At 36.6% G+C, this 13,340-nt stretch overlaps 1 protein-coding gene and 1 long non-coding RNA gene across 2 annotated transcripts; one reads left to right on the plus strand and one right to left on the minus strand.

Moving 5' to 3' along the window:
- Positions 1-570: 570 nt before the first annotated feature.
- LOC132797965 (ankyrin repeat and KH domain-containing protein mask-like) lies at positions 571-4,886 on the minus strand. Its single transcript, XM_060809706.1, has 4 exons — positions 4,710-4,886; positions 3,343-3,612; positions 3,046-3,127; positions 571-641 (listed from the first exon to the last, which is right to left on the minus strand). The coding sequence occupies exons 1-4, from the start codon at positions 4,884-4,886 to the stop codon at positions 571-573; spliced, it is 600 nt and encodes a 199-aa protein (XP_060665689.1).
- A 4,803-nt stretch (positions 4,887-9,689) lies between these two features.
- On the plus strand, positions 9,690-11,056 carry LOC132797958 (uncharacterized). Its single transcript, XR_009633841.1, has 2 exons — positions 9,690-9,914; positions 10,841-11,056. It is a non-coding gene; the product is annotated as an uncharacterized LOC132797958 (long non-coding RNA).
- Positions 11,057-13,340: the final 2,284 nt, after the last annotated feature.

The raw sequence follows: 13,340 nt of genomic DNA on the forward strand, positions 1-13,340 counted from the left end.
TGTAAAAATAATGGATACATACTGCGTGTCGGAGAAAAAACGTTTCATTTTCGCCAAACGTTTGTTGACAGGATCGGCCAGATCATTCATGATTGAGACGGCTGCTCTCACTTGGCCGGTACTGCGAGCGGAGTTGATAGCTGTGTTCGATCTCAGGGTCACCGTGCTCGACGTCTTCAAGCAATTAGAAGCCAGAAAGAAGTCGAAGAATGAGAGCGCCCTACAATATTTTTTCGTCATGTGCGGCATTGCGCGACAAGTCGAGGTGGCAACGGAGGATATAATTCGATTCGTCGTTGAAGGCTTAGGAGACAATTCGGGAGCTGCGTCTGCAATGGCTTATTGCGAATTGTTGGATGAGCTGCGCACAAAAATTACGATTTATGACAAAATAAAGAAGGTGCCCGTCCAGCCGTCAAAAGGAGAGGAGCAGCCTAAGACGATGACTTGTTAGAAAACTTTGAGGAAGAACGCATAGAGAACCGTAGAGAGAACCATAGAGAAAACTTAGTTGAGAACCGTAGAGACAACCTTGTAGGTATCAGTAGTGACAACCTTATAGAAAGCCTTTTAGAAATCCGTAGAGACACACCAGGGATAGTGCGTTGTTAGATAGCCTTTGTGAAGATCCTTTAGAGAGACTACGAGTTATAATGGAAGAGAACCTTAGTGAAAATTCTTTAGATAACGGTGGAGTTAATTGCGAGGATGTGAATAGGGATTACATGGACGGTGGTAAAAGGACCTGGGGAGATGATAAATATGAGTTTCGTGCGGACGCGTTTTTGAAATCAATACCTTTAGTTGGAGTAGTTTGAGGATGTAGACTTGATTTTACAAACGGAACAAATGAGGGATAAGGAAATAGTTCGATTGAGACAGAAACTAGAGAATGGAACCTTGCGTAGCTTTGAGTTGAGAGATGGACTAGTATGCACAAAGAATGGAAATGATTACTGATGTTAATGAGACAATTGCCCTTTGTATGTAGATCGTGGTCGATCTGTAGTCAGGTCGGCCGAATGTAAATATTGTAACATTAAGAATTAATCGATTAAATATCTATCGAGTTAGAAGCCCGATCGATAGGTGTATCGGTCGAGCACGAGACGAAAGTGCGATCACTATGAACAAGAACGTGAACGAGAGAACAAGTTGTTGTGAAATAAACTGAAATAAAGAAATATAAAAACCTGACAATTATAAATTTAATTACTTAAGTGCTAAAATTTGATTAAAAAAATTGTTGAAATCACCGCCATTAAAAACGTGGCAAACAACTGATTGCCGTTGAACTCTGATTGCCGTTCAACTGCTTTTTAAAAATGTGAGTAAAAAAGTTTATTTTTATTAAAAATGATTCAATAAATCGAAACCCATTTTTCGAGACAATTAAATCGCTAATTGAAACAAATTAATCGATTAATATGTATCACAAATGATTAATCGAGCCTTCACTATTCTCGTCTCTTATTGTCGTATCAAATATTTCTGACAATTGTGTTTCGTTTTTGCTCTGATGAAAAATCGGAAATGACACCACTGTAGCGCTGTGCCTATTTGTTGCTCAGCATAGCGCAATAGCCCCTGTAAATCATTTGAGTGACCTTTGTCAAAAAAGTTTGATGACAGCAACACCGCGACAAAAATAAAGATCTACCGCACAAAATGCACATACATAATTAAAAATGCTTGGCTCCCCACTTCATTATATTACTTATTTTTAAAATTGTTTCAGTTGATTTTTTTTCACTTTAATGACATCCGTTAGAGAATTACCCATATATTTTATGTTAAGTTAAGTAGAACTGAGGGTTTATTAATGAAAAACATACAGCACATTGCCTTATAAAAATTAGTTTTTCTTAACTTTTTCTCTGGTATTCCGCTTTTTTTCTTTGATCCAGCAATTTTTGCTCAGAAAAAATTACACCACTGGCCGTGTCTCCCTTTTCTATCTTTGCATCCACATCCGCCTTGCTCTCCAATAGTAAGTTCACCATTCTCGCGCCCTCCTTGCAAGCTGCCATCATGAGATACGTGTAGCCTTTTGTAATGGCTCCATTAATGTTGGCACTGAACTCGATGAGCAGAGTGGAAACCTCAACGTGACCATTGTTAATTGAACATGCGAGCGGCGATGGCAGTGGATAAGTGGAAATATTGACTTGCGCTACTTCCACTTGGCCATATGGGCAAATCCCACGTGTCGCACGCTACATTCGCACGATTTTAGCTAATGAAAATCAATTTTTTGGGGTTTTTTTAAAGATTTACTGTAAACTTTGGTTATGTGTTTAGAGTGAATTGAGAGTTCTTTCGAGGGTATAAGATTCAATTTCGCTGAGTCACTGTTTTGGAAATAATTAATAAAATTGTGACGTGTCGCACGCTACACAAAGTGGAAGTTAGTTTCAAAATTTTCATTTCAAACGCAATTTTCAGCGAATTCTGCAAAATAAACCCTATGAAAGTTAATATCCTAAAGAAAGTTAAGAATATTAGAAGACAAAAACTGATCGTTTGGTCTTAATAATGTTTATAGATTTTAGCAAAGCCGTAAACCCATTGTGTCGCACGCTACACTTTTTCCGCTGGCATTAACATAAGACAAAAATATTTTCATTTAAACTAAACATTATTTATTTTATTCATAAATTTGCTTTACAATTATTTCAGCGTGATTTACTTTTGATTTGTATGTGAGCCCAAGCAGAGGCAAAAATTGTGAAGAATACAATAGGGATTTGAAGGTGTGCGCAGAGCACGAATTTAAGTAAAATTATGAAAATTGTAAATAAAATTGGGTTTGATACAAGTTTGTGTTTTTATAATGATCAAAATTTCTTTTTGCTTTCAATTCTTAAAATTCGAAATCTACTTTAATGTTTCATATAAAGAAAAATTACAAAATGTGAAATTTAAAAATTGGTCGCTGGTGGACTGTTTCTGGGATTTGCCCATATGTTGAAGCCGCTGAAAGAGCGAAGTTCAAGTGATCGGCGCCGGCATGCAGTAGGAAACGGACCAATGAATCAAAATTACCCTTATAGCTAGCCACTGACAATGCACTCTCGTTGTACACATTGGAACGGGTGTTGATTCCGGCTCCACGCTCGAGAAGTACCTATGAGAGAGACATTAAACATTAGGTTAATAAGCAGATTAAAGGGTGAGAGTAGTTTATACATTCTCTATATATCAGATAAAATATCTAATAACGAAATCATTAATTCGATTCTCGTCACTGAGGAGAGTTGCAATCAAATCTTGGATTCAAATCACTTTTCAATGGTCAATTTACTGCCGATACTGCCGATACTGCCGATACTCGATACTAACCTTGGCTACTTCCACATGGCCGGCACATGCGGCCTTCATCAGTGGTGTATGTTCAATCAAATTGTGCTCCTTAACGTTGGCGCCATGGCTTAGCAGTGCATTCACCACATTAACGTAACCGCCCGCGCTGGCAACCATGAGCGCCGTGTCCCCATTTTCACAACTTGCATTCACATTGAAATTGTTCCTGAGCAGCACTATGACAATGTCACAATGACCCGAAGCAGCCGCTTTTATCAGTGACGTTGAATCTTTTCGTCCCTGGAAACCCTTTTGTAATGAAAACATTTCCAACAAAAAATTTCATCAGAGAAGCAAAAAACGAAACACAATTGTCAGAAATATTTGATACGACAATAAGAGTCGAGAATAGTGAAGGCTCGATTAATCATTTGTGATACATATTAATCGATTAATTTGTTTCAATTAGCGATTTAATTGTCTCGAAAAATAGGTTTCGATTTATTGACTCATTTTTATAAAAATAAACTTTTTTACTCACATTTTTAAAAGCAGTTGAACGGCAATCCGATTTCAACGGCAATCAGCTGTTTGCCACGTTTTTAATGGCGGTGATTTCAACAATTTTTTAATAAAATTTTAGCACTTAAGTAATTAAATTAAATAAATTAATTTTTATAAAACATATTTTACCCAACTTCAACAAATTTAATGCCATCCGTTTCATTATACAAGTATTTTTAACTTGCTTTTTCATTCCACTAAAAGTGTGGCATCTTAGGCGATAACTCATGGTGTCGGACTTACACCGGACGGCAATATTTGATTTCCAAATTTGAGGTGGGGTCAGAAATTAGTCGTTTTACAAATAATTACAAGCCTAATTGATCTTCTGGCGGTCTCAAAAGAACGACAATAAAAGATCCGATTTAATATAGAAAAAGGTATTTACTTTTTATTACGCCAAGACAAATTTTTAATTTTGCAATTCTAAAGAATCTTGTGAAAGTGAAAACGGAGCACCATTTTTTCGTTCTCGTTCTCAAAACGAAAACGAAAACAAAAAGTGAATACCGGAGCATGCCTGTATGTACCTAGAATATCCTTTGGTAAATATCCAGTATCTTTGCGGTTATTTTGGTATATTTAAAATTAATACCGCTATATTTTGCCTTTATTCAAAATGGGTAGCGGGGGTCTCAGAGTTGAGCACACTTGACTGTAGCCTTCTTGTTTTTATGTTCTTCGCACGATCAGCTTAAAAGTATGCAATATTTCGTTCTCCAATTACAAATTTGTATGGCATAATTGCAGGTTTGTTTACATAAATTAAAACGTAAACAGTAAATTTTACTTTTTCGCCTGTAGCAATTCTCAAGTGGTTCTGGACGGCGGCTGGACATCACTGTCAATGCGGGATGGCGTCGCAACCGCTTGTCCGTCGTCCAATTCATAGGGTTTTCATGGATAATTCGGCGTTCCATGCGACTAGCCTCCATAAGTGGCGTACGGTTGTCCTCCGTCTTGTGCTCCAGATTAGCGCCATATGAGAAGAGCACACTAGCCGCAACCAGTGGTGTCATTTCCGCCTTTTTCCCGTTAGATCTGGATTTTTGAAAACAGCGGGCAGCGGGATTTCTTGTTTTTGAGCAAAGTTAAGCAGCTTTTTTTAGTTTAGTTTTCTTCAAATTTTAAAGAAGTTTAAATTGATTCCTGCTGCTGCTGAGTCACTTGCAAGGGGTGTATGTGTAGTTGATGGCCCACCACAAGTAATTCCAATGGCGAATGCGATGTCGACGTCGATGTTGACGCTTGCGCAGCAGTTGTTCTGCTTTTGCCTTTGTTTACATTTTGCTTAACCGCCATTTTGGTTTTGCGCACCTGTGCATTTTGATTTGATTTTGCTAAAGCTTTTGTTTTGTATTTGCGCTAGACGCTGCTGCTGATGACAACTTTTGGTGCTTCGGCTGCACTCGTGCGCTGACCCGATCACCGACCAAAACCATTCAAAGTAACTGCTTCCATTGCGTCTGGTGAATTTAGTTCGCCAGGTTTTTAAGAGATTCACCTCTAAATTATTAAGCTTATGAAATTCCCAGGCTTTTCTAAAAGTAATAGTTAAATAAAGAATAAGAAACTATGTATAAGAATATTTTAATTTATTCATAATTGGGCCTGTGCTGATCTATTATGGACACGCTTATGGATACTGAGGCCTCAACTGTTGTTGTCGAGGCCCAAACGCAAAAGTTCGTCGGCTTCGATGGCCGTGCGCTTTAAAATGTATGCTTCCTTCGCCAATGGCAAACACGCCATGCATATTTGCTGTGGCAAACGTGCTGCGGCGCCATCTTGCGGCTCATACGACAAGCCAAAGCATTCTTTGAGCATCTTTGCCACCGTTGTGCTGCTCTCTGGCCCAATCTCGATCTCACATGTCAGCGATTTGTAGTATATACATGCCCGGGTGCATACCAAATTGGCAATTGGTGGCAAATTTCGACACTCAACTCACACCTATACATTTTGAGTGCCGGTGCTACTTAGCACTCGCAAACCGAATGAGAGATACACACTTACTCAAAATCATGCGAGTGCTGCGAGTATGAGTCATTGTCATACTCAGGCCTTTCTTGCACTTGCCTATTCGGCACCCGATCATTTTAGGCACTCGGCTTGTACACACTTGTGTCTTGCCGGAGGTTGTTCTTCGTGCAACCGATCATTTTAGACACACATGACGAAATGGCTTGAGTCTTATGAGTATCTGTTCAAATTCTGAAAAACACCCAAGTGTCTTGCTCAGACACCCAAGTGTTTTGCTCAGACACTGAGTGTTTGATCAGACACTCGGGTGTCTGAGCAAAGATTCGGGTGTTTTCCCCACCCCTATTGATGCTTGTGTGTCGCGGCTCGCGGGTAGATTTTATGACTTTTGACTTCTTTGAATGATTTTTGGGTGTTTTTTACTTTGACAAATGGTCAAATAAAATATCAGGTGGTTTTCCTGAAATTTATGGAAATTGCACAAATTTGCAAAATACCCTTTTGTAATTATATAGGCATTTACAATAGTGTTATAAACAGGTAATAAGATTTCTGATTTTCCGGTTATTGATGAATATAAAAACCCAAGAACTCATAAAACAGGTAAAATTTCACTTTATAAAACCCGGATTTTTCAAAACTGATTAATTGTAATTTTACTTGTTTTGTTCCTTATCAATATATAAAAATTTTAATTAAATTCTTATTTAATCTTTAAATTAAATTAAATTTTTATTAATTATATAAGACATCAAATAAATACACTACACAAAGCCAAAAAATAGTTTTCGAATTTAAGTTTTCAAGAAATAAAATGAGTGCAAGAACAGCGCACCAGCAATAACAATAACAATACAAAAAGCCGACGGCATTTCTTGCATCTCAATATACATACATACATACATACATACATACAATCGAGCCGGTCCACTCATAATTTTTACCAAGTGTATCGGATACACTTACTCATAACCACCGCACAGTGGTTGCGTCCATAGGCCAAAAATAAAAAAGTCATAACAACAAAAATGTACGAAAAGTAAACAAATCGTTTCTAAATTGTCCAACCTTTTCATGGCAAACTAGATTTTTCTGGATATCTAACGGTTCTTTCTAAAAATAGAATTGAAGTTGCGAGCAGGTAGTCAATTGCACAGCACAGTTTCCGCGCATCGCCAATTTTTCACAACAAAACCGAACTTTGAAGTGGTCAGTTCATTTATTACGTGTCCAAGTTTATAATATTTTTAATGGATTTTGAAGTTGAAGGTATTTTCTAAAATTTGAGATATTATAAAAAACGTACTTGTTAAACTCTTCTTGTTATATTAATTTGAAATAATACATGTTTTTGTCTATATTTTGAACGTCTTTTTTATGTTTAGCTAAGGTTTTAGTAGTGACGCCACTGAATGCTACAGTTAAATTGTATATCAATGTGTTTGTCTGGCTCTAAAGGTAATAAATGTGTAAATTTTTTTGCCGAAAATTGCCGATGTGCTTACAATCGTAAAAATTCTAACACCGTCTTAACATTTTAGGGTCAGTTTTGCACTAAAAAAATTTGTTTTCGCTCGTGTGCTTGTTGTGCTGTTGCCCTGTCTTCGTCTTTTGAGTTTGTGTTTATTAATAGTTTTTCATTTATTAATAGCTTTAATTTATTTTTGTTTATTCCCTTGCTTTAAACTTTAATAGGTTCTTCTTATGAGTGTGTATTCTCACGTTTATATGTTTTAATGTAAGGTGCAGCAAAGAAGGTAGCGCCGTTGAAAGGTGACCAAAATAGATTGAAGTTATAGAAGCAAATATTATTAAAACGGCTATATTGTTGATAAGAGTGAAGTGTCGAAGCGAATTGATTACGTTTGTAAGAGGATTATAACGTTTTGGGTTAATTACAAACGCACGAAACCTTCCATTCTCCAAAATAAATCTGATTGGTTGAATGAAAAGGAATCTATACCGATAACATGCACCCAATCAACATAAAAAATATGAGCCGTTTGTATGGAAGCTATATGATACGATTTTTTTACAGTGTGTTTAGAATATTTTTATAGATTTTTGGATTTTTCACACATGTACATCTTTGATCTTTTGGTGTACAGAAGTGGGCACTAATGAAGAAAAAACTCGAAGAGTAACTAGTTTGGTAGAAGAAAGCAGCAATATAATTTAAATATAATATATATATAGTATATCTTGGATTCTAATATCAAATTTTAGCACTGTAACTCCACCGGAAGAATTTTGGAGTACAATCGGCATATACGCCATAATAAGGTTATATGGGAGCTATAGGATATAGTCCTCCGATGTATCCAATTTTTTACTATATATTCAAAATATTTTTTAAATTTTTGGGGAAAATTTCATAACGATATCTCAACGGGAAGTATTTTTGGCCGCGGCTTCATACAAGCCCAACCACTGTGCACCGGCACCGGCTTTACCCGAGTGCATAGAATCACCAATCGCAAATTGCCGAGTATGCCTCGGCACTTGCACTCATGAGTGTATACACTTATTGCTCATGAGTATAAGCCTTTCGATACACTTATTGCTCATGAGTATAAGGCTCATGAGTGTGTGTATTTTTGGCTACTCACACTTCTGAGTGCAAGTGTATCGGAAAGGCACATGAGTAACCGGTGCACCGGTTGAGTGTGTATACCCGTGCCGTTCTCTGGTGCATACGCGGCAATTTAGCACCACGACCGCTTGGTTGCCGCTCATCTTGAAAAGAACAAGTGAATCAATTAAATAAGGCGAGTGGTTGTTTTGTTTTAAATTAATTCTTGTTATATTTCTTTACTTACTTTACAACTTGTCCGTTCTCTGTCAAAAATCCAAAGGGTAAGAGAGCTTAAAGAGCAGAGAGCGAAACACTTTTAGTGTGACCAGTTCACGGATGTTCAAGAATCTTTTGTAATGAGAAATTTCAAATTGGTATATTTCAATACACCTCCTCAAAAAGATATTTTGAACAATAAAAAAATTAGTATTACAATAATATTCTTATTCGGACAGTTGTATATTCTGGGAACAATAATAATGATTCATATTCATCTAGAAATAGTTTTAAACAAATTAAAACAAACTAGTTCTAGGATTAAGGGAAACCCAGTAAAACCTTAATCAAATCATTGGTGAATCAAAAAAAATTAAACTTCATTTAACATATATGTTTTGAATCACTAATTATCAAACAAAAAAAATTATATTATTATAAATAGTTTTAATTTGTGAGATCCATTGCGCTCCTTAGGGTCAAAAATCTTGCAGTGGGCAACGGCTTCGTGAGGACATCAGCCACCTGGTGTTCTGTGGGAATATATTAAATAAAATATAAAAAATTTAATTAAATGTGAATAAAATTTGGTGACAACAAAAGGAACAAACTGGGTGCAAAAACAGTATATACATATGTTATCGCAACATCTCATCACTAATATATTAAATCGGTATATATTATATATCGAATATCGGTTGATGTTTGGCCTTAAATGGTCTCACTTTTTCTTAATCTCTCTCTCTTTCGTCGTTGACCATCTTAGGCTGATGTCAGAGTGCGAGCGAGAAGCGATGCGATAATATTGGGCGAGAACGAGCGATAAACCACTGCAACCCTTTTCATATGCAATCGCTCGAAAGATGTCAGAGTGAGAGCGAAGCGAGTTGCGAGTTCAAGCGAGAAAGCGAGAGCAAAGCGAGAGAGCAGTTTGTAACCTGCTTTATCGCTTGAACTCTCTCAGAGAGTACGATTGTTTTCTTGCATTCTGTGATTTAATTACCGTTTATTTTCAAAGCACGCGTGTTTGAAAGCTCAGATGGTAAGTTTGTAACTCTATTTTTAGTTTTATGTACAGTTTACTCTAAAATCATGCGTTTTTTTGCATTTAATGTCATTTGTGAGAGAACACCAGAACGAAATGGATATCGAAAATTTAATTAGTGAAGTATTTTACGACCAGCGCTATGGGACCAAAAAGAGCAAAAACTATCACAACAGAATTTTGGTGGTAAAAATTGGACAGAAATTGAAAACATGTTAGAAACATCAAGTAAGTAAAGATTTATTAATAACTGCAAATTATTTGTATTTACATATTTTTATTCGGTGCATCTGTGTGTGCAAACACAGTCGCGAAAAGCGTTTCTAATAGTTGGCCTGTTTTTAAATTTACATGATTTAAAGTTTCAGCGTTGTTATGATTTTCAAGGTCAATATGAAAATGTTGTGACTCTAAATTTATATCATAAGGCCCTTCAAGGTCAATGATTGTATTATGCAAAATGCATATACTCTTTACAATGATATCAACAAAATCTGGATTAGTCTCAATAGGCTTCCAGAGAAGACGCCATTTGGATGTCATGATACCAAAGGCACAGTCAATGCATCTTCGAGCTCTGGAAAGTCTACTGTTAAAGTATTCGTTACTTGTATTTGTATCTCTTCGAGAATATGGCCTTAAAAGATTTTCTAGGAGTGGATATGCCTCATCACCCACAAAGACATATGGCATCTTAAAAATTGTCGAGCTCTTAGCTCCATATAGAGTTGTGATGCCTTTGTTTTCCATAGCCTCAAACTTCTATGGCAATAAATTTGCAATTGGCATCTGCCACTCCTTGAAGTACTATGGAAAAGTACTTTTCATAATTATAAAACATAGACCCGGAATGAGGTGGACATCTAAGGCGTATATGCTTTCCATCAATAGCCCCAGCACAATTTGAAAGTTCCACAGCTTCCAAAAGTTGTCTGCTGTCTTGCTAATTATTTCCTTCGTGGGCTGAGGCATATGTATCGGTTGTTGCTCTTCCCAAAGAGCTATTACAGTCTCTTTCACTATAACTGACACAGAAGTCCTTCCAATTTTAAACGAATATGCCATGATGAGAAAGATGCTCCTGTAGCTAAAAATCTGTAATTACGGATAATATTCGACGTCATTCTAATTAATTAATCAAATTTGTATTTTAGAAGACGGCTTAAAAAATGGAAGAACCTCCGGGACCAATTCCGCAATGAATGGAAAAAATTCCTGTTTCAAAATCTGGCGACTCTGGTGTTTCAGAGGAGGCTTACAGCAATTACACTTCTTGGCCTCATTTTAATAGTCTACTCTTTTTAAAGGACCAAATAAAACCTCGTAAATCGGTTGGTAATTTTGAAGCATCACAATTAAACTTTGAGCCATCTGCTTCAGGATTTGCTTCTGAATTGTCTCAAGATGAGATCATCTCTGAAGAGATTCACGAGCTATGTGAAGATGAAATACCAAAAAAGCAAAAGAAGTTGAATGCGTCAGAGGAATTAGTAGCTATTGAGCTATACTTAATAAATATAATTGAAATATATTACAAATTTACCTCAATGTTATTATTAATATTTGGCAAGGCAGTATGGGTTGTGTAACAAAATTTGGCCAATGCTTCTCCAGCCGACTACTAATTTTATTTAATATGTAGTCAAAAGTCGAAATAGACATCCTTGAATAGTTACAAAACTTTTCTGGGTGGTTTCTCAAGTCATTATATAAATTTTTGAACTCTCCTTTTTCATTTCTACTGCAGTTAAGCGGGTGGACGCTCCTTTTTTAACACGAAGTTAAGTGTTGCACTTGAAGCAAAAAATCTTCATCCGAATCCATCACCATCATATTAATAACTGAACATATTAATAACTAGAACAATGTAGCTCGCTCTCGCAAAGCTCTCACTCTGACATCTTCTATGTTGCATTCTTTTGATTTAATTACCGTTTATTTTCAAACCTTACAAACTAACAATGTAACTCGCTTCTCGCAAAGCTCTCACTCTGACATCTTCTCGCTTTGCTCATCGCTTCTCGCATCGCTTCGCTTCGCTTCTCGCGCGCACTCTGACATCAGCCTAAGTCCGACACCATGAGTTATCGTCTAAGCTGCCACACTTTTGGTGGAATGAAAAGCAAGTTAAAAATACTTGTATAATAAAACGGATGGCATTAAATTTGTTGAAGTTGGGTAAAATATGTTTTATAAAAATTAATTTATTTAATTTAATTACTTTATTTAATTTATTAATTGAAATCACCGCCATTAAAAACGTGGCAAACAGCTGATTGCCGTTGAACTCTGATTGACGTTCAACTGCTTTTTAAAAATGTGAGTAAAAAAGTTTATTTTTATAAAAATGATTCAATAAATCGAAACCCATTTTTCGAGACAATTAAATCGCTAATTGAAACAAATTAATCGATTAATATGTATCACAAATGATTATTCGAGCCTTCACTATTCTCGTCTCTTATTGTCGTATCAAATATTTCTGACAATTGTGTTTCGTTTTTGCTCTGATGAACAAAACCGGAAATGACACCACTGTAGCGCTGTGCCTATTTGTTGCTCAGCATAGCGCAATAGCCCCTGTAAATCATTTGAGTGACCTTTGTCAAAAAAAGTTGGATGACAGCAACTCCGCGACAAAAATAAAGATCCACCGCTCAAAATGCACATACATAATTGAAAATGCATTGGCTCCCCACTTCATTATATTACTTATTTTTAAAATTGTTTCAGTTGATTATTTTTCACTTTAATGACGTCCGTTAGAGAATTACCCATATATTTTATGTTAAGTTAAGTAGAACTGAGGGTTTATTAATGAAAACATACATTGCCTTATAAAAATTAGTTTTTTCTTAACTTTTATACCCGCTACCCATAGGGTAGAAGGGTATTATAACTTTGTGCCGGCAGGAAATGTATGTAACAGGTAGAAGGAGGCATCTCCGACCCTATAAAGTATATATATTCTTGATCAGCGTCAATAGCCGAGACGATATAGCCATGTCCGTCTGTCCGTCTGTGTGTCTGTGTGTCTGCCTGTCTGTCCGTCTGGCCGTATGAAACACTGGATCTCAGAGACTATAAGTGATAGAGCTATAATTTTTTTTCGACAGCATTTGTTATGTTTGCAGATCAAGTTTGTTTCAAATTTTACCACGCCCACTTCCGCCCCCGCAAATCAAAAAAATCGAATAACAAGTGAAAAATTACAAGAGTTTTTGCAATTATTAATTTTCCGCTTTATTCGCGAACAAAGTATGGACCTAATTGTTGTTGTTACAAACGACGAAAACGAAAACGGAGTAAATGATGACGCGCTGTTAAGTTCTCAATTTCAACTGTGTTTATAATTCTATGCTAAGTTACATTAAGCCTAACTTAACTAGAGTGGCGAAGCGAGGCGAATTCGCTCAGAGAGCAAAACGAAAGCTTTATTGCGCTCTCGCTTCGCCCTAATTCTAATAACTTCATTTGACAACTTCATTATCTTAACTAATGTACATCAAATGCGCCAACACCGGCCCCGATGAACGGCTGTGCCTTCATGCTATTGGCAGAGGCGCCAATTTGTGAATTGGCCGTTTAAACAGCCCTCCTGTGCTGGTTCGCACGTCTGCGACGCGCACCGCCCCGTCCGCTCCCGGGTATACT

The sequence above is a fragment of the Drosophila nasuta genome, unplaced genomic scaffold (genome assembly GCF_023558535.2).
Source record: "Drosophila nasuta strain 15112-1781.00 unplaced genomic scaffold, ASM2355853v1 ctg40_pilon, whole genome shotgun sequence".
Taxonomy (NCBI): Eukaryota; Metazoa; Arthropoda; class Insecta; order Diptera; family Drosophilidae; genus Drosophila; species Drosophila nasuta.

Coding starts and splice junctions, on each gene's coding strand:
- LOC132797965 (XM_060809706.1), bottom strand. CDS start 4,886: ATGACACCACTGGTTGCGGCTAGTGTGCTCTTCTCATATGGCGCTAAT. Junction 3,128..3,342: donor GCCATGTGGAAGTAGCCAAG/GTTAGTATCGAG, acceptor TCTCTCTCATAG/GTACTTCTCGAGCGTGGAGC. Junction 642..3,045: donor GTCAGTGGCTAGCTATAAGG/GTAATTTTGATT, acceptor TATAACTCGTAG/TCTCTCTAAAGGATCTTCAC.